A 27,738-nucleotide genomic window follows, 5' to 3' on the forward strand; every position below is an offset into this window, starting at 1 on the left:
GGACATAAAGAGCTCCCACTTACTAGTATGTGCCAGGCTTAATAAGAGGTTTCAAATACAGGGTGGAGGGAAAGTGGGTCTACAGTTATTCATATGGAAAATGATATAATTAATTAAAAAATAATACAAGAATAAACTCTGTTTCACGGACTCACAACTATGAAACTACTTTTGCCCATAAACACTGTATTTCTTAAAAGCCTCATAATAAACCTGTAAGATACCTATTAACATCCCTATTTACATATAAGTTTACAGATTGAGAAGCTAAGTATCCTGTCCGAGACACACAAATGGTAAATGGAGAAGCTAGATTTCAACCTGTGTTCTCATGACAAACAGATACCCCTATAGGACAAGCAACTTTGATCAAGAAAGCTGACAAAAGTATATATAACAACAGGAAGACATACAATGCTATAAACATTAGAACAAAAGCAAACAGCGAAGTCACTTACCCAATATATCTTTGTGAGTGTAAAAGCGTGTCTTAAATGGCTTGTATTCATGGATCCGTTTGAAGACTTCCCCAAAAGGAGCTGGTGGAATTATTTTATTACAAACAGCGCAGCAAACAAAATTGGTGTAATCTGAATTTCGGATCATATTTAAATTTCAGATGTCTTTTACTAATGTACAGTTATAATACTCTTAGGAGCATAAAAAGTAGTGTTGAGAAAAGCTAGATGTTTAGAGAGGCCCAAGATTCTCGGACAATGCTAGAGGCTGGTAAGGCTTAAATGATTCACCATGACTAGGTAGTGGGTATGTGCCTGATGTGAAAAAATGCTACTGAAAGCCTCTGCATGTGAGATTGAGAAGACTTAAGCTGCTGCTCCCTCCCAGACACTAGCATTAAATTGTTAACTTACTTAGCAACTGTTGCTAGGTCAGACAAGCTTTGCTCATAAAAGCAACTAGAAATGACAAAAAGTGTAGCATGGTACAGCCATTCATTTCCCAAATACTTTCTGTATTAGTTTCTTATTGCTGCTGTAAAAAATTACCACATATTTGGTGGTTTAAAACAACACAAATTTATTCTCTTTGGTCAGAAGTTCAAAATGAATCTTATGAGCCTAAAATTAAGGTGTCAGCAGGGCTTTAGGGAAAATGTTTCCTTACTTTTTCCAACTTCTGTAGACCACCCACATTCCTTGGCTCGTGGCCTTGCATCCTTTAGCCTTTTCTCCCCATTTGCACGGTGACATCACCTCCTCCTTGGATCTTCTGCCTCCCTTTCATAAGGACCTGTGTGAGTATATCAGGCCTCCCCAGATAATAAAACCCTTAACTTAATCACATCTGCCAAGCCTCCTTTGCTATATAAGATAACAGACTCACAGGTTCCAGGGATTAGGACATGGACATCTTCAGAGGTGGGTGGAGAAGGGGAGCATTATTCAGCCCACCACATTTTAAGTGATAAAAGAATTGATTCCTTTTAGACCAGCAAAGGAGGGAGTTTAATTCCCCCCCCCCCAGAAGATCTATAATGTAGTTTTGATGCCATGGCAATAAAACTGGGAAATATCACAGTATTTTAAAGAAAAAATTACTTTCATTAAGTCAGCACTCAAAATTACTAAGCCTGGTTTTTGAAATCACATCCTATCTAATAATAGACAAGCATGGTAATTGATGATACCTTTGCTACGCCTCCCATTGGCTAATCAACACGATATGCAAATTATCCACCAACAAAGATGGCAGCTAATTTGCATACTGCAGGCAGGGCGGGCCAGGGCAAGCCGCCATCCGGGCCCCCTGTGCCGCCTAAGCCCCGCCCCAGCCAGGACCCCCATGTGCGGCCCTGGGAGGGCGGGACCCCCAGGACCCAGAAGCCGCCTTGCCTGCAGCCCATGATTGTGATCGTGATCGGAAAGCCGGGCTGCAGGCAAGGCAGCACCCCGGGACCCAGGAGCCCATCGGCGAGGTCTGCAGGTGAAGCAGCAATCAAGCTATGAGGGGGAGGGTGGGGGGAGGAAGGAGCTACAGGAGCAGCTCTGGCCGGAAACTGAAGACTCCTGCAGGAGCGAGGAGCAAAGACTGAAGGCTCCAGCCACAGAGAAGACTGTATCCAGAGCGAAGATGGAAGGCGGTGGCCAGAGTGAAGGTCTGGTTCCCGGGTGCCAGAGGAAAACTGGTGCTGGCAGCCAGGAGAAAGAAGGCCTATTGCACAAATCTTCGTGCAATGGGCCTCTAGTCTATATATATTCTATATATATAAAAGCCTAATATGCAAATTATCCCAACAGGAGTTCGACCAGGATACCGATCGCTCGCTATGACGTGCTCTGATCACCAGGGGGCGGCACAGAACAAAGGAAGGTCCCAGCCATCAGCTGGAGAAGGGAGGCCCCAGCCGGCAGCGGCAGCTGGGGAAGGGAAGCCCCGGCCAGCAGTCAGGAAAGGGAGGCCCCAGCCAGCAGCTGGAAGGAAGGCCCAGGCTGGCAGCTGGAAGGCCCTGATCGGGCCTGATTGCTGGCCAGACCTAGGGACCCTACCCGTGCACAAATTTTGTGCACCAGACCTCTAGTAGTTAAGTAATTTATGTAGTTAAATAATTTGTTGCCCTTGTTTTAAAATGTAAAGTCTGCATTCTAAGAACCCCCCTGGTGCCTGAAAAACTGGGACAGATTGGTTAACTATGAAAGATAAGTCTATAAACCAATAAATAATTTAACTATTTGCTTCAGGGAATTGTTGAAAGCTTGCTCCTCTGGGCAAATAACTCCTCTATCAGAACAGATTGATTCCCCAGGCAAAAAGGTCACTTGCCCTTTATTAATCAATAGTCTACTTACCAAGACTTGCTTCAAGACCTAATCTATTAGGTCTTGCCCAATCTCAGACAGATTCCCACATTAAAAGACCTCCTTTAACTGCTTGAACCCACACTCCAAAATGCTGTCAATATCTTGCCGTAACCATCCCCTTCTTGGACATGACTGACTTTGACAAAGTGGCATTTTCCCTTAGAGAATGAATAAAAACATCAACACATAGCCAGTCAGTCTTTGACACTCTACACACACAGACTGTGCTATAACTATAACCATCCTGTAAAAAGTATCATAGTTAGGTACTTGTTCCTAAAATTCAATGTGACTTTTATCTCACACTATTTTTCTTTCACAACCATGTGCCTCACCAAATCTACTGCCACCTTAGTTCATTCATGTGGACATCCACATGGCTCAAGGCTGTAGCCTGTGCAGTTCCTGCTACGATCTCTCTTGACTGTTCACCTAACTAATATCTCCCCCACCAAATATCAACTTATTTTGCTGAATACTAGAAGAATTCTAATAGATGTGATACTAAATATGTAAGTTGAAAACAGAATTCAAGTTCATTAATAACCGAAGTCTATAGGGAAACCATAATTATTAAGCAAAACATAGTACTTTACATTAAAAGGCATTTTGCCCTGGCCCATGTGGCTCAGTGGTCAGAGCGTCAGCCCTCGCACCAAAGGGTCCATTCCTGGTCAATGGCACGTACCTGGGTTGCCTGTTCCATTCCCAGCCTGGTTGGGGTGCGTGCAGGAGGCAACCAATGGATGTGTCTCTTTCACATTGATGTTTCTCTCTCTCTCTCCTTCTCTCTCTCTTGCTCCATCCCTACCTTCCACTCTCTAAAAATCAATGGAAAAAATATCCTCTATGAGGATTAAAAAAATGAAAAGGCATTTTATACCACCTAAGTGCAATTTAAACTACATAAAGTGTACCATATAGAGAAACATAGCAAAAAAATATTTTATTTAGGGCTCAGTAGTAAAGATTTAATTTAGTTGCATATAGATAACTCAATTAGCTAAGTTCTTTAATATCTACAAATCAGACATAATTGCATTTTCATGTGTCTTTACAAAAACCACAATAAAGTTTTGGAAATTAAAAATTTACATTATGATAAACTCTGCTTGTACAGCTGTTATTACTTCATAATACTAAATGAAACAAAATTTCAGAGATGAGATTTATTACTGAGCCCTAATTACAATGATTTAGAGAATGGGGTAAATGTCTAGAAATAGAACAGGTCCAGAACCCTTGTCAGAAAGATTTAAATTATATCAGGTAAACCCAGGACAGTGAGGAGACCTTCTTATCTATTGAGTAGTTCTAGTTTTTAAATAACTATAAGAACACCTGGTCTTATGTTTATCATATCATTGTAACATTAATTTACAAAAATTAGATAACTGTGGAGAGCAGCTACAGCGTTAGGACAGGATCAAGCCTCGACTGACTTGTGGCAAAGCCACATCCAAGTCCCAGCTTGGAGGGCAAAGCCCTCCCAGCACAATTATAGCCAAAAGGCTATGGTTGTAATCTTGACCTTACAGTCCGACCCTGCAGTCCTAGGTAGCTAAGGGATGTAGGCTGCAGGGGGCGCAGAAAGTGCTGCCTAAACAAAGCTTGATAGAGTTCAGAGAATGGTAACAACAGGAAAGAAGCAGATTTGAAACTCGCAAGAACATTGTAAACATCTTGCCCTTGTTTTGCTTTGTGTGATCTGACTGTAAAATAAAGCTTCTGCTTACAGGCTGTGTCACTGTTTCCTCATCCAGGCAGTGATCCACCTGGTCCCAACTGTATTCTCTTGTCTGTTTTCTTTAATCCTTCACCGCCCCTCCTCAGGTTCACCCCTGGCCGTGCTGGACGCAGTTCAGAAAACAGTTGTAGTAAAAAACACCACCATACCTCATTATAACATAGCTAAAACGAAAAGCCAAAGTATATGAACCATCTGTGACTCCGTAAAAACTATTTGTCTATAACACTGACAATAATATAAGACTTGACAATAATTTACAATTACTTCTTTTTCTTCACAAATATAGATTCTATGCCAGGTGGAAAATAAATATTTCCGTTGCAAATAGCAAAACAAAACTAAACCCTCAAAACAATTGCAAATGCACAACTCATCTTAAAATATTAAAAATACTGTGGAAATTTAACAATACTAGGTACTTTATTATATAGACCTTAATAATTAATAAAAATGACTTCCATTCTCATGGTACTTTTATAAGAGGATTTAATTTAAAAAATACATTGAGACGTTTCCTGTGGAAAAAGAATAAGATAATGGCTGCAGCTTTGAAAAGAAAAATTTTTACTATAGTGATTTGGTTGCAACTGTACAAGAAACATGATATTGTGTATTTATAAAGTCGTATCACTTGATGATTCCAGAGCCCTTATTTAGCTCCATCCATAGTAACCAGCACTATTAGTCCCATTTAGATGTCTTCCTCCTCATATAGCTGTGCCCCTCACTATCAATAGCTTCATAGAGGTCCTTTTTATTCTCTTGTGTTGCATGTAGATAACCGATATAAGCCACGCATAGTGAAAGGGTTATTAATCCGAAAGCCATTACCGGTTTGTTCTGTCAAAGAAAAAAATTAAAAAACCTCGTTAAGACTAAGGATTTGAGGAGACCCAAATATCTGTTGCATTTTCCTCTTGACAAAACAAGTTTTTATTACCACACTAGCATTCCTATGATATTCTGAATTAGAATAACTTTTCTAGTTCTTTATTCAATTAACCCAACTCCTGATAATTTAGAGATTGTAGAAGACTGTTGCTTCTCTTCTCCAGTCTTTCTTCTGTCTGTAGCCGGGACATCTCAGACCTCCACCTTCAGGAGGGTGATGTCTGGGCAAGGAGCAGAGGAGACAAGAGGCATGGAAATGGTCCGGTGCTCAAGTTCCCAGTGTTATCTGTGTGACATGGAGAAGTTGCTTAACTTCATTTTATTAGGAAGTGAGGGATGAAGTATACACGCTATTCTCTCCTGAGTGCCGGGGTCCTGCCCCAGCAGGTCCAGGGGTCCCCAAAGGCGTAGACGGAGTTGGCAAAGTAGGAAGGACACGGAGACAGTGTTCAGTTGATCAGCAGCCTAGCCAGGATCTCCAGCCAAGTTCTGGTCTGGATCTCCAGCGAAGTTCTGGTTAGGATCTCCAGCCAGGTTCTGTGTCCATGTTCTCTTGCTAGGTTCTCCAGGTTCTCCAGCCAGGTTCTGTAGCCATGTTCCCTCGCTAGGTTCTCCAGCCAGGTTCTGTGTCCATGTTCTCTTGCTAGGTTCTCCAGGTTCTCTAGCCAGGTTCTGTAACCATGTTCCCTCGCTAGGTTCTCCAGCCAGGTTCTGTCCAGGTTCTCCAGCCAGGTTCAGTCACCAGGTTCTAGTCAGGTTCTCTTGCCAATTTCTGTAGTCAGGTTCAGTCCAGGATCTTTTGCCATGTTCTCTCCAGCGAAGTTCTTCTGTCTCTAGGTTCTGTGTAGGTTCTGTCTTCTGAGTTCTGTGTCTTGCTGTCTTGTTGCATCTGTATTTATACCAGTTGATTCCAATCCTATCAATCTCTATTCCAAAGGTTAGGGCGTTTCTTATCTCCATTCCAGGGAGTAAAGATTATGTAGCTTAAGCATGATTGTTCGTAGTTAAAATGATTAATTACCCGCCTGGCACTTAGTTAAGAGGTTTTATTCCCTCCCTAACTTCAGGGGAAAATCCCTACCTGGGGATTCAACCTTTCTCGGAGAGGTGACCTTGGTTAAAACACAGCGCCAAGAAGGTGAGCAAACATATTAAGAACAGTATGCCATATATGCCAGGTCCCTTGAAACAGCAAGGATGGACCGGCTCCCGGCACTGAGTTCATCAACAACTGGCAAAAAGCCTTTTATGTCATACGTCAGGTAGAGCAAAAATGGCCATGTATATGCTCTCCTCTCGGAACCTATTCTAGCACCTCAGAAATTTAGTCACTGGAACAGATAGGATTCTGTTATAATGACCTTGATCTTCTACTGGGAAATCCGAGACCCTAAGAGGCAAATCAACTAGCTCTGAATTTTTAACAAGTGTTTAAATGTAGGAAAGATGTTCACATTTCCATAGAAGTGTTTATCTTTATTACTCAACTCAGGTGCTCGCATTTGTGTTCAATAAATGGGCCTTTCCTAGGTCAATGTGAGGGCAGAGTTGCTACACAAGTTTCAGTTTGTATTGTTCCTGTCACCATACCTGCTGTTTATACTATTTCAAATCTTAATCCAAAGAATAAAGGTCAAACTTTTTCACTTGGATAGACATCTAAGAAAGGCCACAAACTCAGAGTAGTTTATATCTGCAATTCTTAAAATGCATTTGACAATTAAAAAACACATTAAAGTTTTTAAAACATTCTACCTTGATTTAATGATTTGATTGTTAAATTGATCTATTTAACTGTCAGTGTACACTGGCAACTATGTTACTAAAATTCCAATTATTAAAATTCTAATCAAATTCAATACATTTCAATATTCTATAATAATAAAAGCATAGTAATATGCTAATTAGATCAGATGACCTTCCGGACGAAGCCGGGGCTGCGAGGGAAGCCTGGATCTTGGGTGCCAGAGGGAAGCTGGTGCTGGCAGCCAGGGGAAGGAAGGCCTACTCTTGCACACATTTCGTGAATCGGGCCTCTAGTATTTTACAATAATTTAAGTTACATTTATTTAAAGATAAAATTTATAGCTCTAGCTGGATGGCTCAATTGGTTGGAGAGTGTCCCATATACCAAAAGGTTTTGGGTTCAATCCCCAGTCGGGCATATGGGAGGCGACCAATTGATGTTTCTCTCTCACATCCATGTTTCTCTCTCCCCTTCCTCTTGCTCTAATTGGGCATGTGCCAGGGGGTGGAGGTGGGGGTGGGGGTGGGGGTAGGAGAGGCCGAGGGAGGTTAATGGGGGAAAAAGGACATATGTACTACTATTTGTAATACTTTAAATAATTTTTCAAAAAGGCAAAATAATAAAATAAAAATAAAACAATAATATAAAAATCAATAAACATATCCTTGAGTGAGGATTAAAACAAAAAAAATAGCCCTAGCCAGTTTGGCTCAGCGGACCTAAGAGTCCCAGGTTCTATTCTAGCCAAGGGTACATACCTCAGTTGCAGGCTCCTCCCCGGCCCAGGCCCTGGTCAGGGCTTGTGCAGGAGGCAACCAATCAATGTGTTTCTCTTACATCAGTGTTTCTCTCTGTCTTTCCCCCTCTCTCTTCCACTCTCTGAATATCAATGGAAAAATATCCTCAGGTGAGGATTAAAAAAATACTAATAATAATAATAAAATAAATAAAATAAAAATTTATATCTATTTAAAAAGTAAAATGTATTATATCAAATATATTCAATAATTTTCATCAAGAATATAAATGATTAGCTGACTGACTCCCTAACAGTGTACAAATGTATGTTTTGAAAGCTTTCACAAAATGTTTGCAATATACCTTAGGTAAAAACATTATTAAAAGAAGCTGGAATTGTCTATAATAAGGATGAGATTTTTCGTTTTGCTCTGTTTCATCAGAAAGTCCAATTTACATAATAGAACCTGATCAAACATTAAGAATGTCCTTCAAATTAATACAGCTATTAAAATTTTAAATAGAAATTTGAGTTGATCCATGAAAATAATCACTTTCCATTAAAATTCTCAAATGTCCTTAAAATAATTCATTTTATATGTGTATTTAGTGAAACAGCATTTAAGATTTTCCTTCCAACTGCATTTATTCAGAGAGATATTAATAGTCAACACAAAATTTCCATGATAAAATTAAATGTCACAGGAAATAAGAGCTTTCTATTGATGACAGGCTCATTAAACTAAACATGAAAGCTTATCCTGCGTGTATCTCTTACAGGTTTAATGAAGAGCTCCGGATTCACAGCCCGAAATAACGTTGTCGTTTGGACCCCTCTGAGCCCTGGGTTTCGAAAGTCTTTCTCTTTGGGTGGCTCCTTTTTAAAGGCTGGAGGCTCAGGTGCTGAAGACATCTTGACTGAGGATGATTTATTACCTAAAAATAAAAAAGAGGCCTTTTTCCTTTGTGATTGTTTTTTATAATGCTCTGTAAAACGCTATACTAATTTTTTTAAATTACAGTCCAGATATATACCAAAAGTGACTGTCAATTATTTTATTACTTTGTAAAACACATGCTTTGTCAATAGTGCTCTAAGTTTGTTTGACAAAATGGTTATTTTTCATCTCTCAGAACCAGTGAGGTGAGCAAAAGTTGTTCCTTACAGAAGCCTGGAGCATTATTTGTTGGTCTGAGTCGCATTGTATCTTGCTATATGAAGGAGGTACTAGGCTAGGAGTGGCCATTGGTTATCCACAACCTTCTCTATTTCCTTCCACTTCCACTCTTTCTCGCCTTCCACAGCCCTCTCAGGACACCAATCTGAGAGAAAACTAGCATTCTTTTGCTCAATTTCTCCTACAGTTCCTCCCCTGTCCCACTTTCCCTTCAGGCTCCCCCCTCTTCCCCATTGGCCCAAGCAAGCATTAGTACTAAGCAGTAAGGGTAAGTAGCTGTTTGTCCTCACTCCCCCTTTGCCTATAGCTATTCCTTGGAACACTCATTGGGGCTTTGTTTATACAAGTATTCTTTAAGTCTCCCATTTTATAGACTTTACTAGAGTCCTGGTGCATGAATTCGTGCCCGCGGGGGAGGGGGGTATTGGGGGGAAGAGAGGGGACGTGGGAGGTTGGCTGGCCCTGCCTCCAATCGGGGTGGGAGGGGCTGATCAGGGGCGGGCCAGCCAGGGGGAGGAGCCGCAGGCAGTAGGCTGGCTGGCCCTGCCCCCTGATGGGGCTCCCGGTTGAGTTCCCGGTAGAGGGGACAATTCGTATATTAGGTTTTTATTATATAGAATAAAAGCAATATTTTTGCAACTTTATTAGTTATAGCAGTTCAGTTTTTTCAAACATCTTTGTTGCAGTAGTCACTAAATATTGATCTATCCCACTTAATTGGGTAAACACTTCATCAGGAACATCCGCTTTAAGGGAAAGGATAAAGGATAGTCAACACTTTCTACATTTGCAAGGACTTCTGAAACGTTCACTGTAGGCGGTTCCATCACGTGTTCCCCTTAGATGTTATGGTTATCATTGTCGTCATCATACTCCCATCATCACTTTCTGGTTCCATTTTGACATTACTTAGCACTCCTGCAGCAACTGCAGGATTTGCAAAGTCTTTGGAAATAGTTAAACTGATACCTGCAGCCACGATCTTCAAAATCAAACTGATCTGGGAGACCAGTAACTAGCAATTGAGTACCAGACTAGTTCAAATACCACATTTGGTTTTTGGTCTTCTTCCAATTTAACCTTGGGGGATTCCACAGGAGTCATGCCTGTTTTCTGCAAACATTTCACTACTGTGGATGGCTCTACCGATCACCAGGTCTCAGCAACCATGCCAATGGCTTGCTTCATTTATTTTCTGTTTTCCCTTCATCATTTAAATTTACAGTTGTTTCTGCAGTGAGCTCTCACCATACAAATTATAACCTAACCAGATGGCTGTATAATTCAGTGGGAAAACTCAACACATGCATGACCCAAGCATAGGAGAATGTTGTGGGCAGAGCAACTACTTACCAGCAAGAGGATGTTGCATTTTGCTCCTTTCATTCTCTTGCCAACCTTCCTCAGCCATTCATTAAAAATTTAGAGTTGCATATTAGCTTGGTAATCACAGGGGAGTTAGTGAACATTTCTGAAGCCCTGAGGGTTAACTGACTTGCCAATGACAAGTGGTCTCATGTTTTCGGTGTAGGATGCATTACAGAAGAACAGCAATCAATCTGTTTACCTCCTTTTGCAAAGTCCACCGACTAGGGCATGAAGTATATGAGGTAACAACTCGTAAATTTCATCAGCATTTAAAACATCGCTCAAGCTGTAACTAGTAATTGCTTTTTAAATTCCTTCTGCATGTGAGTTACTAATTTTCTCTACTGGAACAGTTTTCTTTTCACTACAGACAACTTCTTAAACAACTCTCTAACATGCCTAAAATTTCTTCAGCGGGCACACAGTAGCTTGAAACTCATCATGCCCAAGGCTGGCAAAAAATCCAATGCTTTCTGCTGAATCAATGGTCAACTCACATGCCAAATTCTTGTATAAACCTCGCAATAACATGCAAAAACAGCTATAAAAGGGATTTCAAATTCAATTCTGCTCTAGTCCCAGAATCCCTTTAACTTCCAAGTCAGTTTTGGCTCAATATTTCAAAAATGTAGAAGGAGTGATGCTAAATTCCTTTGTTACTTCTCCTTTCTTGTGGCAACCATGTACTGCTTCTATTGCTTTCATTTTCTTCTATAAAATCTGCGGGCATGTCACCTTTCCCTCTTAGCCATGGGAGTAGGATAAATGGCATGTACAAATGTATTTCGAATTTAAGTCAAAATGTTGGTCAATTGGTGGCTTAGGCTAGGTGCCAGTGATATTTCTACTTATGCTAATAACGTGTTTGAATGTAATGTGGGAAGAGAAAATTCAGAAAGAAGCAATCATTAAAGGGGAAGCAGTATTACAGTCTGTAAACAGACCCTGCCTATTAGAAACGTAAAGCAAGAAACCGTTAACATGATAGCCACGTAGCTGGGACTGAATCACAGTCTCAGAGTACACCACTAAGTGAAAGTGGGCATTATGTAAAAATACTAACAAGGCCTCAAAAAGCAAACATACAAAGGTAAAAGTCATGCTCAGCAGAAACTGACAAAAGCAGCATTTTCCTTTAATCACTGAGAACTAGCTGTGTATAATTAAAACAAAGCTACCTGGCTTTAAACTGTTTACTGGAAAGAAAAACAAGGTAATGGGGGAGGTGGGTATAGAGAGCACAGTTATCATACACTTTCTGTTGATGATAATGTGTCAAGAATTGAGGATAATTAACTCACTACTAACCTCAAGTCCAAAAATATATATATTCATATATATATATATTTATGTATATATAAACAATATGCATACTGTGTGGAGAGAGAGAGAGAGAGAGAGAGAGAAGAGAAGAATACTTACAGCCAACAAACATTTCACTATTTTAAAATTAAAGGGATGTAGTGGTGTTGAATGTCATGAAATTCAACTTATATCAGGTGTCTGTAAAAACTATGCATTCAGAATGTTCTAACATGAATTGTAATGACTTAATTTTAATTGTAAAATTCATTGGTCTCCTCTTTTCCTTAGCAACCCTACATTTCCTTTGTAATGAATCAAAGAAATAACTCAGCAAGGTAGTAAACATACTGCAACCCCCAGACAGCCACAGTCACCTTAATAATGCACTGTATGTGTTAAACTCTTTATCAAAAATAACAAAGAATACCTGGGCTGGAAACCACTGCAGATGTTTACTGAAAGGACACTTACAAATTTAGGGATTACCTACTATACACTCTTTTGGGGGGGGGGGGCGCAAAAGTAGGTCTACAATAAATAATAAATAACAATACAAGAATAAACTGAGTTTCGCGTACTCACAACAAATTTTCATATCTACCTACAAAGAAGATCTAAACTAAATTGCATTTACTTCCTATGTCCCTCTCTGGTAAAGAGTTCTATACTTTTTTCTCTTCTTGTGAAGGAAATATGCAATGATGGGAAAAGGAAGCAGCAGAGATAAAGGACTGCCTCTCTGCACGGCTTCATGGGGGACAATCACACCTCAAAGTGTTAGTGGGAATGGTGCCCCCATTGACTTAATGCACAATTTTTGAGGATGTACAAGATGATCTGAGATAGAGACAGGACTGGTCATTTCTGAATGATGTTCCCTCCTTCAGTAAAATTCTTGCTTAGAGGGATGATCCATAATGTATTTGGCAACAGACATTAAATCATTCACTGGCATAAAATTGGCCTATCTATATTATATCCTGCATGACAATTAGACCATGATATAAGAACATGAATTACTTTGGGGGAAAATTTAATCTTCAGATATTCAGTTTTGAAATAAGCATCTCAATAGAAGATATAGCAAAAGAAAATTATCACAATCCTAGAATGTTAGTGAGAAGGAACCTTAGCAATAATCAAACCCTTTCTTATAAAAGACTTAGGGAATTATAAAATGGACGAAATATTTTAATCAGATACACAGTTGTTATTTTAGTTTCACATACCACACTATCTTCTAATTTGAGAAAATAACTCAAAGTCTGAGGCAGAACACCTTAAAAATAATTTAAATTAGAACAAATTTGAGATAGAATCAAAGGACTTGATATCTTGAGGGAATCCAGCATATCCTCAAATTCCTGCTTTGCTATTTATAAGCTGTCTGTGTGTAAGTGACAACCTCTCCTGGCCTCAGTTTCTCCTTTAGAAAAGGGGTAATATGAACCACTGCGTAGAATTACTGTGTGCATTAAATAACATTTCTAAAAGGATATGTCCAATAAATGGTAGCTACTGTCATCCTCACCAACATATCCAATAAATGGTAGGTAGCTATTATCCTCACCATCTGGTCTAATCTCCTTTAAAAAATATATATATATACATATATATATATATATACTAGAGGCCCGGTGCACAAAAATTTGTGCACTCGGAGGGGGGGTGGGGGGAGGGAGGGAAGCTCCCTCAGCCCGGCCTGTACCTCTTGCAGTCTGGGACCCCTTGGGAGATAACGACCTGCTGGCTTAGGCCTGCTCCCAGGTGGCAGAGGGCAGGCCCAATCCCTAGGTGCAGCCCCTGGTTGGGCTCAGAGCAGGGCCGATTGGGGAGTTCGGGCGCCGCCCCCTGTCATGCACAGATCAGGGCGGATTGGGAGGTTTCGATGCCACCCTCAGTCACGCTCAGGGTAGGGCCGATTGGGGGGTTGGGGCACCGCCCCCTGTCACACTCAAGGCAGAGTCGATGGGGAGGTTGTGGCACCACCCCCTGTCACGCACAGAGCAGGGCCAATCCGGGGGTTGGGGCGCTCCCCCCTGTCATGCACAGAGCAGGGCCAATCGGGGGTTGTGGCACCACCCCCTGTCACGCACAGAGCAGGGCCCATCAGGGGCTTGGGGAGCTCCCCCCTGTCAATCACAGAGTAGGGGCGATAGGGGAGTTGTGGCCCTGCCCCCTGTCACACACAGAGCCGCAGGGCAATCAGGGGGTTTGGGCGCTGCCCCCTGTCACGCTGATCCTAGTGCTGGGAGGCCTCTCAGCTCCACTGATCCCGGTGCTGGGAGGCATATTACCCTTTTACTATATAGGATAGAGGCCTGGTGCACAGGTGGGGGCCGGCTGGTTTGCCCTGAAGGGTGTCCTGGATCAGGGTGGGGGTCCCCACTGGGGTGCCTGGCCAGCCTGGGTGAGGGGATGATGGCTGTTTGCAGCTGGTCACACACCCTTCAGGGTGGGGGTCCCCACTGGGGTGCCTGGCCAGCCTGGGTGAGGGGCTGAGGGCTGTTTTCAGGCTGGGACTCAAGCTCCCAACTGCTCCTTTTTTTCTTTTTTTTTTTATTCTGGGCCAGCTTTAGCTCTGAGGCTCCATTTCTTAGGCCTCCGCTCTGGAAAGCAGGTATCTGGTTTGTTTTGGTTCTCGAAACTCTGTATCAACTCCAGCTCTGAGATCCCAGCTGGCTGAAAGCTGGTGTCTGGGGTTTTGTTTAGCGTCTGTATTTGTTACAATGTTTGAAACTGCAGGCTCAGAGGCCTGCAGTGGCAGGTGGGGAACATTGGAGTCCTCCGTCACTGAAGCAAGCAAGCCTCATGTTAGTTTCAAGCTGCCTGGCTGCCGGCGGCCATCTTGGCTGGCAGTTAATTTGCATAGCACCCTGATTAGCCAATGGGAAGGGTAGCGGTCGTACGCCAATTACCATGTTTCTCTTTTATTAGTGTAGATATATATATATATATATACACACACACACACACACACTAGAGGCCCGGTGCACAAAAATTTGTGTACTCCGGGGGGAGGGGGGTCGCTCAGCCCGGCCTGTGCCCTCTCAGTCTGGGACCCCTCGGGAGATAACGCCCTGCTGGCTTAGGCCTGCTCCCGGGTGGCAGAGGGCAGGCCCAATCCCTAGGTGCAGCCCCTGGTCAGGCTCAGAGCAGGGCTGATTGGGGAGTTGGGGCACCACCCCCTGTCATGCACAGAGCAGGGAGATTGGGAGGTTGTGATGCCACCCTCAGTCACGATCAGGGTAGGGCTGATTGGGGGGTTGGGGCACCGTCCCGTCACACTCAAGGCAGGGTCGATGGGGAGGTTGCGGCGCCACCCTCGGTCACGCACAGAGCAGGGCCAATCAGGGGGTTGGGGTGCTGCCCCCGTCACACACAGAGCAGGGCCGATCAGGGGGTTGGGGCGCCGCCACTCTCACACTCAGGGCAGGGCCGATGGGGAGGTTATGGCTCTACCCCATCACACACAGAGCAGGGCCCGTGGGGGGCGGGGGGAGCTCCCCCCATCAGGCACAGAGCAGGGCTGATCAGGGGGTTGGGGCACCTTCCCCTGTCACAAACAGAGCAGGGCGGATAGGGAGGTTGTGGCCCCGCGCCCTGTCACACACAGAGCCGCAGGGCGATCAGGGGGTTTGGGCGCTGCCCCCTGTCACGCTTATCCCGGTGCCGGGAGGTCTCTCGGCTCCACTGATCCCGGTGCTGGGAGGCATATTTCCCTTTTGCTATATAGGGTAGAGGCCTGGTGCACAGTTGGGTGCCGGCTGGTTTGCCCTGAAGGGTGTCCTGGATCAGGGTGGGGGTCCCCACTGGGGTGCCTGGCCAGCCTGGGTGAGGGGCTGAGGGCTGTTTTCAGGCTGTGGGTGACTGAAGCTCCCAACCGCTCCTTTTTTTCTTTTTTTTTTTTTATTCTGGGCCAGCTTTAGCTTGAGGCTTGGCTCCAGCTCTTAGGCCTCCGCTGCTGAAAGTAGGTTTCTGGCCTTTGCTTACAATGTTGCGAATCTGCTGGCTGAAGTCCGGCGGTATTTGTTACGTTTCTTAAACTGCCCGCTCAGAGGCCTGCAGCCGCAGGCGGGGAACGTTGGAGTCCTCTGTCACTGAGGCAACCAAGCCTCATGTTAGTTTCAAGCTGCCTGGCTGCCCGTGGCCATCTTGGCTGGCAGTTAATTTGCATATCTCGCTGATTAGCCAATGAAAAGGGTAGCAGTCCTACGCCAATTACCATGTTTCTTTTATTAGTGTAGATATTATTGATTTTTTACAGAGAGGAAGGGAGAGGGATAGAGAGTTAGAAACATCGATCAGCTGCCTCCTGCACACTTCCTACTGGGGATGTGCCCACAACCAAGGTACATGCCCTTAGCCGGAATCCAAACTGGGACCCTTGAGTCCGCAGGTGGACGCTCTATCCACCGAGCCAAACCGGCCAGGGCCAATCTCCTTCTTTAAACAATGAGAAACTTAAACCCAGAGAGGTTGTGCCTTTGGCTATGGGAGAATGAGATAATCCTGTCTCTCAATCTCCTGCCCACCCCCATGCCCCCATTTTACTCCTAAATCGACAGGACTGGGCATTTATGTTATTACAAGAGATAAGAAACATAAACTTGTCATCACTTAAATTTTTAAAAATGGATTCTGTATTGTTTCTAATGTAAAAAACACGAGTAAGAAGAACCTCTCCATCTTTGGATTTACTGCCCCTGAAGTAAGGTTCTGCCAGTGGCTGTGGCAGGCCCTCTGAGGCTGTCGGTACCATCCGGGCGCACTCGCCTCCCTACGCTGTGGTCCCTACTCTGCCGCTGGCCGGGACTCAGAGGACAGGTGCGTCCCAGCCTCCAGAAAAAGACACGGCCCTCGGCGGGGTGCAGGCATTGTCCTGCGGGGGACACAGGGCTGCTGACAGCTACAGAGAGAGAGGCACCGCAGGTGCAAACAAGGGCATATCCATCTTCCCGAAAGAGAGCCTGGTGAGCTAGGGCACCAGGAAACTGCCCAGGAAACGGGAGGGTTTCTTAATTAAGGTGGAGGTGTCCACGGAAGCGTCACGGACCCGTGTCAGGCTCCCGGTGCGAGGGGCGGGCAAGGGCCCCCGTGGGTCAGTAATGTCCGAGACCTGGCTCAGGGCACCCCGCAGTGGCGGGAATCTTGGGTGCTCGACAGAGCCCCACGCACCTAGGAGTGAGGCCCGCAGGGCGGCAGGGCCCGCGAAGGCCAGGAACGAGCGTGCGGCGGGGCGACCGCCCAGTCCCCGCCACCCCGCCACCCCCGGCGCTCACCTGCCGCAGGGTCACCTCTTCTCGGGGCCCGCGACATTCCGCCCCGTCTCCGCCTGCGGGAAAGAGCGTCCTGCCGCGCCCGCCGGCTCTGCCCCACAGCGACCCCTACAGTTTGGAGGCTGCGGCGCGGGCGCTGCAGGCACGAGACTCCCGTGACTCCCGGGCCCTCCTGCCCGCCCCAGATGATTGGCTGGCTGGAGTTTGCAAGGGGTGTGTTTTGATTTCTTACATTTTTACCGTTCGTTTCCAGCCTCCCAGGTTCAAATAACCTTCCAACTTTGTGTGTGTGTTGTAAAAATAAAAGAAGAAGAACGAAAGAAAGAAAAGAAGAAGAAATAAAAAGAATTATATAAATTTATATAATGGAAGGAGAAAGCATTATCTCTTGGGAAAGAAGGCTTAGATATGGTCTCTTCCTACCCACATATTCACATGTACAGTTAATACTCTGCCATTCTATTAGTGCCCTGAGATGCCAAGATGCAAGCTATGTGTGTAGCTGTGGTTATCATAAGAATAGCTATGGATCCCTGTTTGCAAATACTTTCCTGATTTAAATTTGTGGGGATACAAGTTATATTAAAATAAACACAATACAATATCAGGTGCCCAGATCTTGACATGGATTTATGTAAAGCTTTGGCAAGTGGATTTTGGATTTAAAAGTTGTTCTCTCAAGCCAAATTATCTTTATATTTGATTAGAGGTTTCATTTTTTAAAAATATATTTTATTGATTTTTTTACAGAGAGGAAGGGGGAGGGATAGAGAGTTAGAAACATTGATGAGAGAGAGAGACATCGATCAACTGCCTCCTGCACATTCCCTACTAGGGATGTGTGCCCGCAACCAAGGTACATGCCCTTGACCGGAATCGAACCCGGGACCCTTGAGTCTGCAGGCGGATGCTCTATCCACTGAGCCAAACCAGTTAGGGTGAGGTTTCATTTTTTAAAGTTCATTGGTATCTGCTATTATTAGGCAATCTGAAAAAATAAGTTAAACTTAAAACCTGTTTGCGACATGAAAAGGTGCTAAACATTACTTATCAGGGAAATGCATATCAAAACCACAATGAGATATCACTTCACACCTGGTAGAATGGCTATTATAAAAAAGACAGGGTCTTTTGCAAAGCAAACATTTTGAACTTTGATGAAGTCCAAATTATCCACTTTTCTTTATTTTTGGCTTGTGCTTTTTCTATCATTTCTAAGAACTCTTTCCTATCCCTAGTTTTCAAAGAGTTTTTCCTATGTTCTTTTCTAAAATTTTATAGCAATGTTTTACATTTAGCTCTATAATATATTTTGAGTTAATTTTTTATAAAGTACAAGATTTAAGTTGAGATTTAATTTTGAGGGGGTCAATTGCTACCCATTCATATACTTATTTTTCATTTGGGCATCCTCTTTCCCAAAAATATCTATTCTTTGCTTGCTTTTCTATTGGATTTTCTAAGTTGTTCTTATTGATTTGCATAAGTTCTAAAAAAAAAAAATACTGGCTATGAGTCTCTTTGCAGATGTATTGCAAATATCTTCTCCCAATTGTGATTGCCTTTTCACTCCCTTAATGGTATCTTCTGATGTTAATGAAATTCGATGATCAAGTCCTTGAAAAATTGAAATTCACTTTACTAACCCTTATGATTACTGTTTTTAGTATCGTTTAATAAATCATTTTCTACATCAAAGTCATGAAAATATTCTTTGTTATCTTCTAGAATCTGAGACTCTTTATTGTTTTCTCTTTCTTGTTTACATCTACAATTCTTCTAGAGTTATGTTTGTGTAATGTGTGAGGTAGGAATTAACATTCATTATTTTCCATACATATTTCCACTTGACCAGCACTGTCTATTGTAAAGAGGGTCCTTTCCCCATTGCACTGCAGTACCACCATGGTGAAAAAATTAAGGGGTTGTCTCTGGACTTCCAAGGGATTGGTTTATGTAATTGTGGCAGCTGGTTAAGTTGGTCCTATAAGGCTGTCACCTCCTGGTCTGATGCTGGAGTTCAAAGTCCAGAGTTGGTAGTCAGGAAGGGAAGATCATGAAGCGAGCTGGAACTCAGAATCCTGAGTTGGAAACCCACAAGGAGGGACTGAAACCTTTGTTCTTGTTGCCTCTGACCTTGGTGACAGGAGTACCCTACAGAAGCCCCCAGTTGTAGAGCTAAACACACACCTGGACCAGGAGTCAGGGGAGATGAAGAGGATCCTGGAGAAGGTAGAGTGATTGCAGGTCCAGCTGCCGCTTCCCAACAGCTCAGTGCATCAGCAGATCAGCAACAACATGCAGCACCTACTGTAGCTGCTGCTCCCCCTTTACCTTCCAAATCTCCCAAGTTTCCCCCTGCTGCCCCCCCCCCCCACCCTTATCAGGAACATACAAGAAACGGAATTCTAGGATGTGTAGTTCAGCCTCGACAAGTGGTCACTTTACAAAGCCATCATGAAGTTATTATGTCGCTGTCTTTTCTTTGAGGAAAAGGAGGTGGAGATGTGTTTCTTATAAGATTATTTTCACTGCCCAGTGAAACATAGAATTTTATGTTTCACTTCTTTCAGCACTTCCATAAGTCATTGAATTGTTTTCTGGAATCTATTGTTAATCAGCAGTCTTATTTTGTTCTTTGAAAGTAATGCATCTTTTTACCTGGTCTTTGTCTTTGGATTTCAGTACTCTTATGTTTTCCTTTGTATTTAATCCTGCTTGGGATTCATAAAGCTTCTTGAATTTGCCTTGATGATTTTCATATGATTTAGGAGATTCTTAGCCAATAATTAAATATTATTTCTTCCTATTTTCTCTCACCTCTTTTTTCAGGACTCTAATTACTCATATATTAAAACTTTTCTCTGGGTTCCAAATGTCTTTTTTTTTTTTTTTTTTTTTCATCCTATTTTCTCTCTGCACTTCAATCTGGATATTTTCTGTCTTCCAGATTGCTAACTCTCTCTTCAGCTAAGGTGAGATAATAAAAAAGGCAGAAACCTTTATTGTCTGAATATTCTTCTGTTGTCTCTTTATATGGCAATAACTTTACTGAATTTTCTCTAGAGAATAAACAAAACCAAATCCAGTCATTTCTCTAGCATGGCTGTTCAAAATTTTCCGTGTTACTAATAATTTACAATAATATGTTTCGATTTCTTTTTGGTAATAGCATATAAATTGGAGATTACTATCAATTTGGGGAAAGTCTCCATTAAGTTTCTTCATATTTGGAAGAATTTTCCCAACTAAAATCTCCTTGATATATTTCAAACCTCAGTTCTCCTCTACAACACATATCCTTCTGATGTTGCATTTCTTTGGACACATACAAATTGCAATGAGACTTCACTCTCTGCACCTTTGGTAAAGGCAATGAGTGAGGGGGCACAAGGGGGAATGTGAACCACACAAATATCTTCACTAAACCCAAAACTAAACCTGCAACAACTTTCCCTTAGCTGGATCCTCAAGATGCCCATGGCCATTCCACTCTATCTGACAGGAGGGGAAATGCAAGGAAGGCGAAACTGGAGTAGAGACAGCAGTCTCAAGGGATTATCTTGACAGTGAAAATATCTTATATTCTCAAATTTTATAGAAACATAAAACTATGAGAACACACTGCGAGGGCCCCTTCCACACCTTAGAGGGGTCTGTGCAGGTGAGGGGCCTTGAAGCTTAATCTTCATTCGTTTCAGGGTAAATTTATCTTGTATTAAAATATTAAAGACCCTTCAAAGAGTTAGCTCACCTGGGATCGTGATAGACCAAGAAAGGAAAGCTCAGCCCTGCCCTTTATATAAATTCATATACATGGTCTTGGAGAGATTCAGTTACCACATCAAACCCTATCCCCTAACAGTCTTGTTTCAGTAGGACTTTCTGGAGGGAGGGGTAAGAGCAATAGTTATTACCCAAATTCCTTCTCTCTCTCCAAGCCTCATGTAATGTCAAATATACTGTATCTCCCCAGTTAAATATACTGCTCCCAGCTCCCCTGTTCTCACCTCAACGTTCTTAGAGGACAGAAGTGGCGAGGGTGTTCTGAAACACACTATCCTTACAGAAGACTGGAATGAATAAAGCCTTGCCTACCTCCACTCTCCATTCCCCCCAAACCCACTGCAATAGTCTTTAAAAGGAAAGGCCATTACACATGCTGGGTTTACTCTCAGCTTTTCCAGTAGGCTAAAGATGCTGAACAAACAGACTTGGGGATTTAGGGTCTGGCCGCAGAGTATCAGCTTTGGGTGCCATAATCTTAAATCTACTAGTATGTACAGCCATATGCAAGCTGTGTGCAGTTAACTGTGTTTATTATACCACAAGGAGCAAAATGTAAACATACTTAGGCCATTAAAACTTCGAAGAACGGATGGCTATTTTATGTCCGTGTTTACTTTGCAGAACACCATCTGCTCGGCTGTTATGGCAACATGCAGAGTGGCACAATCCACAGACCTGAAAGGGATTTGAAATGTGTGCTTCTCCTCTGAAACACAAAAGAAGACGTGTAAGGTGCTTTTTAAATGTTTTTGTGTATTTCTTGTTTTTAGTTTAGTCAAGCACTGGGGGAAGCATTTTACCAAATTATTTCATCTTCTGTAATTATCTATGTATGTATGTATTAACATTTTTGCCCGTCTGTTCTGTTGGAATAAGCAATCACCTGAAGAAATAATGCTTCTACTTTTAACATATTGAAATTCCTTTACATATGGGAATCTCAGATTGCTTCATCAAATGTTATTCATTACTTTACTTTTTCAACCTTAAATTGAACTACCTTTTATCAAATGCCTATAATACAGCAGAAACTGTTACCCAATACGTTCACATTACTGCCAGGGAATCAGAGCTAATAGTTCCCAAGCACATATGAAGTTAAAGTTGCAATGTTTATTCCAACCATCCTGGAGTGGAAGATCCTTACTCATGTATGTATTTATATTTTATATTGTTAACCTCCAGCTTACCTTCACAGACTTGTAGATTTTCTATATGAATGGGATTGTGCTGCCTATACTTATGTCTCCATCTAAAATGTAACTATTCTTTTGTAGGGAGAGCATGCAAGTGATTAAATTAAGAACTGATTATCTGGGAAAAGTTGATGGAGGAGAAGTAAATGTGTTGTTTTTCTCTCCAATATCTGCATTAACATCTATATGCACACAAAGCCATTCATATTATTATTTCTTTAAGCAAGTTCAAATAATACAGGGAGAGAGATAAAAACCTAGGCTTATCTGTCGCACAAGTGAAATGACTGTTACACTGTACACACTGTGACCATAAGTTGTATCTAAATGCTTTCTGATACTCTGCACTGGTTTCCTGAGTAAAGGTGCACAGAATGTTCATGAGGAAAATATGACTTTTTGTTTGTTGACTCAACAACAAAAATTAAGTGGAGCCAGAGGCACATGCTTCTGTCAACGTTAATGCCCTGTCAAACCCTGAACAGTTTGAGAAAGTGGAAGCGGAACAGATACTAGGTAATACGTGAGTTCCTTGTTCTTAGGAAAACAAGATTTCAAACATTTCTTGGATGTGGAAAATGCCCAGATAAATTGATGCTTTGGTCACAAATACTGAAAATGCGAGTCCTGCCCAGCCCGTGCGGCTCAGCAGTTGAGTATCAACCCAGGAATCAAGAGGTCACAGTTGGATTCCTGGTCAGGGCACATGCCCGGGGTTGCGAGCTCGATCCCCACTAGGGGGCGTGCAGGAGGCAACTGATGAATGATTCTCTCTCATCATTGATGTTTCTATCTCTCTCCCTCTCCTTTCCTCTCTGAAATCAATAAAAAAATTTTTAAAAAATAAAAAAGAGTGCTTAAAATCAAAGAGACAGTGCTTCCCTCTTCATATAAAAATGTTGAAAACTCATTGTAGATATAGAAATTGTGCTTGAATGTGGCCTCTCCTACACCCCTCAGATATTCTGCACCCAGGGAGCACTTTTGCTCCAGCCTTTCCTGCATCAGCCAGAAGAGGGACTGGTCACCTGTGGCAGCAGAGTAAGAGGCAGTGGCTCAAGGCAGTTTTGCAACCCATTCTTACCAGACGTGAAACCTCAGAAGCACTTGATGTTACAAATATCATATTATTAAGGGTTATTTACTGTGTTCCTGGAGTTGTTCTAGATGCTACAGATCTCCTACAAGCTCCTGGTGTCACTGAGAATCGCTGTTATAAGGAGATGGGTTCTTCCTTCGTCATGTAGATATCTTGTGTTCACAGATTGTACTGAGAAGCAATTGATCTGAGATGCTGGGGCAAGTTCCTCGCATATGTGCTTTGTTGCCCAGCACAAAAGGTACATTTTTTTGTTTGTTTTTGATGTCTATGCCTACTTCTCTCATTTCTGGTGCCATTTGTATGACAGAAATCTCACAACCCAAGGTCAGTGTTGCTTTCAATAGGCAAAGTTAATGACAGCTACCACTGTTGAGCAGCTGTGCTGAAGTAGGGACTGCCTCTTCCATTTTGCACACAAGGAAATGCAGGCTAAGAGGACGCCAGCATCTTGAGCAAGGACACAGAGTAAAGTAAGAAACAGGTCCAGGATTCCATCCCTGGTTGGTCTGAACTCAGAGTCAGTGAGATCTCTACTATTGAAAAAAAAAATCTTGAAATATAATTGACACCAATTCTGACAAATAACTTCCTTGGACCTTGTCTCTTCAGGCTAAACATCTCCAGTTGCTCTGACCCTTTTTTTTTTAATGATGTTAAAGACACCCTCTCTACCCTGGTCACTGTCTTTTAGTCCTACTTGAGTTTGTCAAAGGTCCCACCGAGGCCAGGACAAAACACAGTGCCCCAGCTGTGACTGAGCTGAGCAGAAAAGCTCCCTGAGCCCCTGGAAGAGACATTACGCTGAAAAACAGTACGGACTAGCTTCAGAGCACAGGCTCCGCGCACGATGGTTCCCGGTGCACAGCGCCAATACCTCACTGCAGCCAGCTGTGATGTTACTTGCAGAATCTTAGTCATATTCTTCTGATATGGCATCTGCATTCAACTCGCCTCTGTCATCTTTCTGACCAGAGTGATCACTAAGACAGGCCTTCCTGCAGCCCCCACCCTTGTGCAGCTGGTCCAGGGGGACGCCTCGGACATTCGAAGGCTCCGGCGCGCACTGCCTGTCTGCTCTGGGCGCTGCCTCTTGCTGACATGCTCCAGGGCCACATTTCACTCTGAAAAGAAAGCTATCCAAATCCAAATCTTAAAAGAGAATAGGGTTTCCAGCATTCATTCCATTCTTTGTCCAGGTCTGTCTTCTCTTATTTCTCCCTATCCCTAGCTTTCTGACTTCATTCTGATAGTTTTACTACCATATTCCATGTTTTGTAGGCTTTATTATGTTTGTTTCTCCAAACAAAAAATAGAGGTATAAGAATTAAATCTTGTTGTCAAAAGCATAGAAGGAATCGTGAGTACACTTGAGAGGATGTAGGATTCAGCAGAGGGACTTTGCCCAGAACACACCCATGATTCTGCCTGTCAGTAAAATCAAAGATCCAACCCATACTCTATTTCCTCTACACAGCCTTTCCGGGTTGCCCCAGCCCTTGGCAATTTCGCTCCCCACTAGCTTCTGTGCAAGGTGCTGCAAGATCCTTGAGAACAGGGAGCTTTGTCTAGAAAATGATGCCTCTACCTCCTGGGTCATGGAATGCTACCTTTGTTTGGGTTATTGCTGACATTATTGGGAAGCCTGGGTCGTCTCAATCTCAGCACTCGGGGATCCAGTAAGGCCACCCTGAAGGTTGCCCTAACAACAAACTACCTGAGTTCAACCACTCCTGGCGGAAGGTCTCTCAGTGCAAACAGGTAATGCTTTAAGACCATGGCTAAAATCTGCTAAGTGCTCATTCAAAACAATGGAGTGGAAACTGAAAGTGATGAGCAGTTGCAGAGACAAGGCCTTGGGATCTTATCATGGTAATAGCCCTTTGGAAACCGGGTCACCATTCTGGGACCCTGGAATCTCTGTAAAAACCAAAACAAACCAAACCAAACAAGGTTTGCTTTACTGGGTATGGAGAAGTTTCATCCAGTAATAAAATGAAAAGTGATGATTTCTCTAAATAAACGGCACTCTTCTTTGAATATTGGATTGGAAACCTGAACACAGGAATACTTTTAAAGGCCCTGAGTGCTAAGAGAAGGATGAGAACCTGCACTGAGATTCGCGGGCCTGGAGAGCCGGCTATCGCAGCGGGAAGGAAGGAGCCCTGGGACTTGGGTCTCCTGTCCTTTCCTACTTTCGGTTCTGACTCTAGGACCTGAGGCAGGCTGCTCTCTGCAGTTTTGTTTTCTCATCTTTAAAATAAAGACATTAAATTTTATGAGCTCTAGTCTCATTTCCAATGGTAAAATTCTGTTTCTAAGCTATTCTTAGTCTCAGAGAAACATGATAAGCTATTCTTATTCTAAGAGATACATGATTTCATTTTAATTTTTACATAACTTTAGTTTTAGCCAAAACTCCCACCTAGAAATGGGTCCATAAAAAAATAACTACTTGCCCTAACCGGTTTGGCTCGGTGGATAGAGCGTCGGCCTGCGGACTGAAGGGTCCCAGGTTCGATTCTGGTCAAGGGCATGTACCTGGGTTGCGGGCACATCCCCATTAGGGAGTGTGCAGGAGGCAGCTGATCCATGTTTCTCTCTCACTGATGTTTCTAACTCTCTATACCTCTCCCTTCCTCTCTGTAAAAAAATCAATAAAAATATATTTTTAAAAAAAGATAACTACTTTCTCTCTCTCCTCTCCCTCCCTCTCTCTCTCTCTCTCTCTCTCTCTCTCTCCTCTCTCTCTCTCTCTCTCTCTCTCTCTCTCTCTCTCTCCTCTCTCTCTCTCTCTCTCTCTCTCTCTCTCTCTCTCTCTCTCTCTCTCTCTCTCTCTCTCTCTCTCTCTCTCTCTCTCTCTCTCTCTCTCTCTCTCTCTCTTTTCTATTCTATCACTATTGTATGCATAGGAAATGTCTGTTATCAATGTTTCCTGGGGTTGGGAAAATGATTTTTACAATGCCTTTTACCTCCTGGATTTCTAAGAAGAGGGCATATGAAGTAAAGTTAAAATAACCTCATCAAGGTAGACTGAATTAAATTGCTCTTTTGCCTATTGGTTTTTTTAAATTTGTTTTGTTGGTTTTTTTTTTTTTGTAGAAAGGCTTTAATAAATAACCTTGGAAAATCATTTAAAGAGATGAAACAGTCATTGTTCTAGCTTCTTTGTGTAAATGCTGACAAGGTTTTATAAAAAGAAATGTTCAATGAACTGTGTACATGAGTGGCTTTGAATTCATTTACCCCAGTTCAGTTCTCTTTTAATGTATATTGTAAACAGCAGAGACACAAGAATTCTCATCTAGATTATGAGCCAAAACAAATGATCAGGTTACCCTGTTTGGCTTGCACTACCTTGGAAACCACTGGGCTCCATTTTCCTGAGTGTAGAGCACTAGTTCCCTCTCAGGGAAATGATACAACCAACTCATGGTTTTTTAAATTGAACGAGCAGCCAACTGGATCTCTTCTTAATCTCCACATCTGTGTCATGAGGTAAGCTTATTTCTCTTGTGATAGGATTTATTTAATAGGAAAATAAGAGGTGAGCCTCTAAAAATGACAGTGCCTTTAAATTGTGAAGGAATTTAAGTATGAGAACTAACTTAAATTGTCTGTCATTTTCACATGAAAAAGCATAGTTGGAAACTATTGGGAAAAAGTTAACTTAATTATTGGACCTTTTACATTACATTTACCTTCAAGAAGTGGTATATGTATGCATGTGTTGGCCTATGCAGGTGCATTCTACTCAGCATTGTTCATGGAAACCTCAGTGTTGAAAATTTATTTTTTTCAGCATACTGTTTTTACATGCATAAAACTGAAAATGAGATGTAAAATAATTTTACGCCAACAGGCTAATCCTTAGACTTATGGTTCTTATGCAATTATATTTACAAAAGTAAAAGCAAACATCACAAAACCAATAAAATTAAAAGTAATTAAAATTTAGTGGACAAACAATGTTTTGCTGAAATTAAATCACTGCTCACTAAGAGAATAAGATACTGAGCACAGGAGCCCAGGTTTGGGTAACGGCTTGTTCTTCCACCACTTGTCTCCCCTCAAACTACTCACTTCACTCATGCTGCAATCTCAACATGGCTTCCTTTGGCTTTCTCTTGAGCACAAACCAACATGTGTTCTTTAGCCCAGATAATTAAAAGTTCTGTAATGTTCTATGAATTTAAATATGATGTAAATATCAGATGTCAGCCAACGTTTTCTGCAAAGGGTGAGATAGTAAATATTTTATGGTTTGAGGGCCATACATGCTAGCTCCATTGCAACTACTCAACTCTGCTATTTTAACATGAAAGCAAATATAGACAATAAGAAGTGAATGGGCATGGCTGTTTCCCAAAACACAACCCTGTATTTAAAACAGGTGGTAAACTTAATTTGGCTTGTAGGCTATGGAGTTTGCCAAATTCATTTGGGATTGTTAATAAAATTATTAAACAGTTGAATCAACATTGGTGCCAATCATGAAGACTACTGTTGCTATCAGTTTAAGACTTGAATTATTTGAGTAAATAGAAATGAATAGATATTTCCTAATCATCAATGTTAA

The 27,738-nt window shown here is 42.4% G+C and overlaps 1 protein-coding gene across 3 annotated transcripts in view; it reads right to left on the minus strand.

Annotated features, from left to right (window-relative positions):
- LOC118660425 (small integral membrane protein 8) overlaps positions 1–17,170 on the minus strand; it is a 32,976-nt gene extending 15,806 nt beyond the window's left edge. Inside the window, exons 1-3 of one of the 3 annotated variants that reach the window (XM_036317837.1) lie at positions 17,079–17,170; positions 8,724–8,881; positions 5,038–5,409 (exon numbers count right to left, since the gene is read on the minus strand). In XM_036317837.1, coding sequence (XP_036173730.1) covers positions 5,251–5,409; positions 8,724–8,881; positions 17,079–17,115 — 354 coding nt within the window. In that variant the 5' untranslated portion in view covers positions 17,116–17,170 and the 3' untranslated portion in view covers positions 5,038–5,250. Of the gene's footprint in view, positions 1–458; positions 607–5,037; positions 5,410–8,723; positions 8,882–17,078 lie in introns of those variants that run through there. The other 2 variants (XM_036317836.1, XM_036317835.1) reach the window with 2 other exon arrangements.
- Between the last annotated feature and the right edge of the window lie 10,568 nt (positions 17,171–27,738).

Source organism: Myotis myotis, unplaced genomic scaffold (genome assembly GCF_014108235.1).
Source record: "Myotis myotis isolate mMyoMyo1 unplaced genomic scaffold, mMyoMyo1.p scaffold_m19_p_7, whole genome shotgun sequence".
In the NCBI taxonomy this organism is placed as follows: domain Eukaryota; kingdom Metazoa; phylum Chordata; class Mammalia; order Chiroptera; family Vespertilionidae; genus Myotis; species Myotis myotis.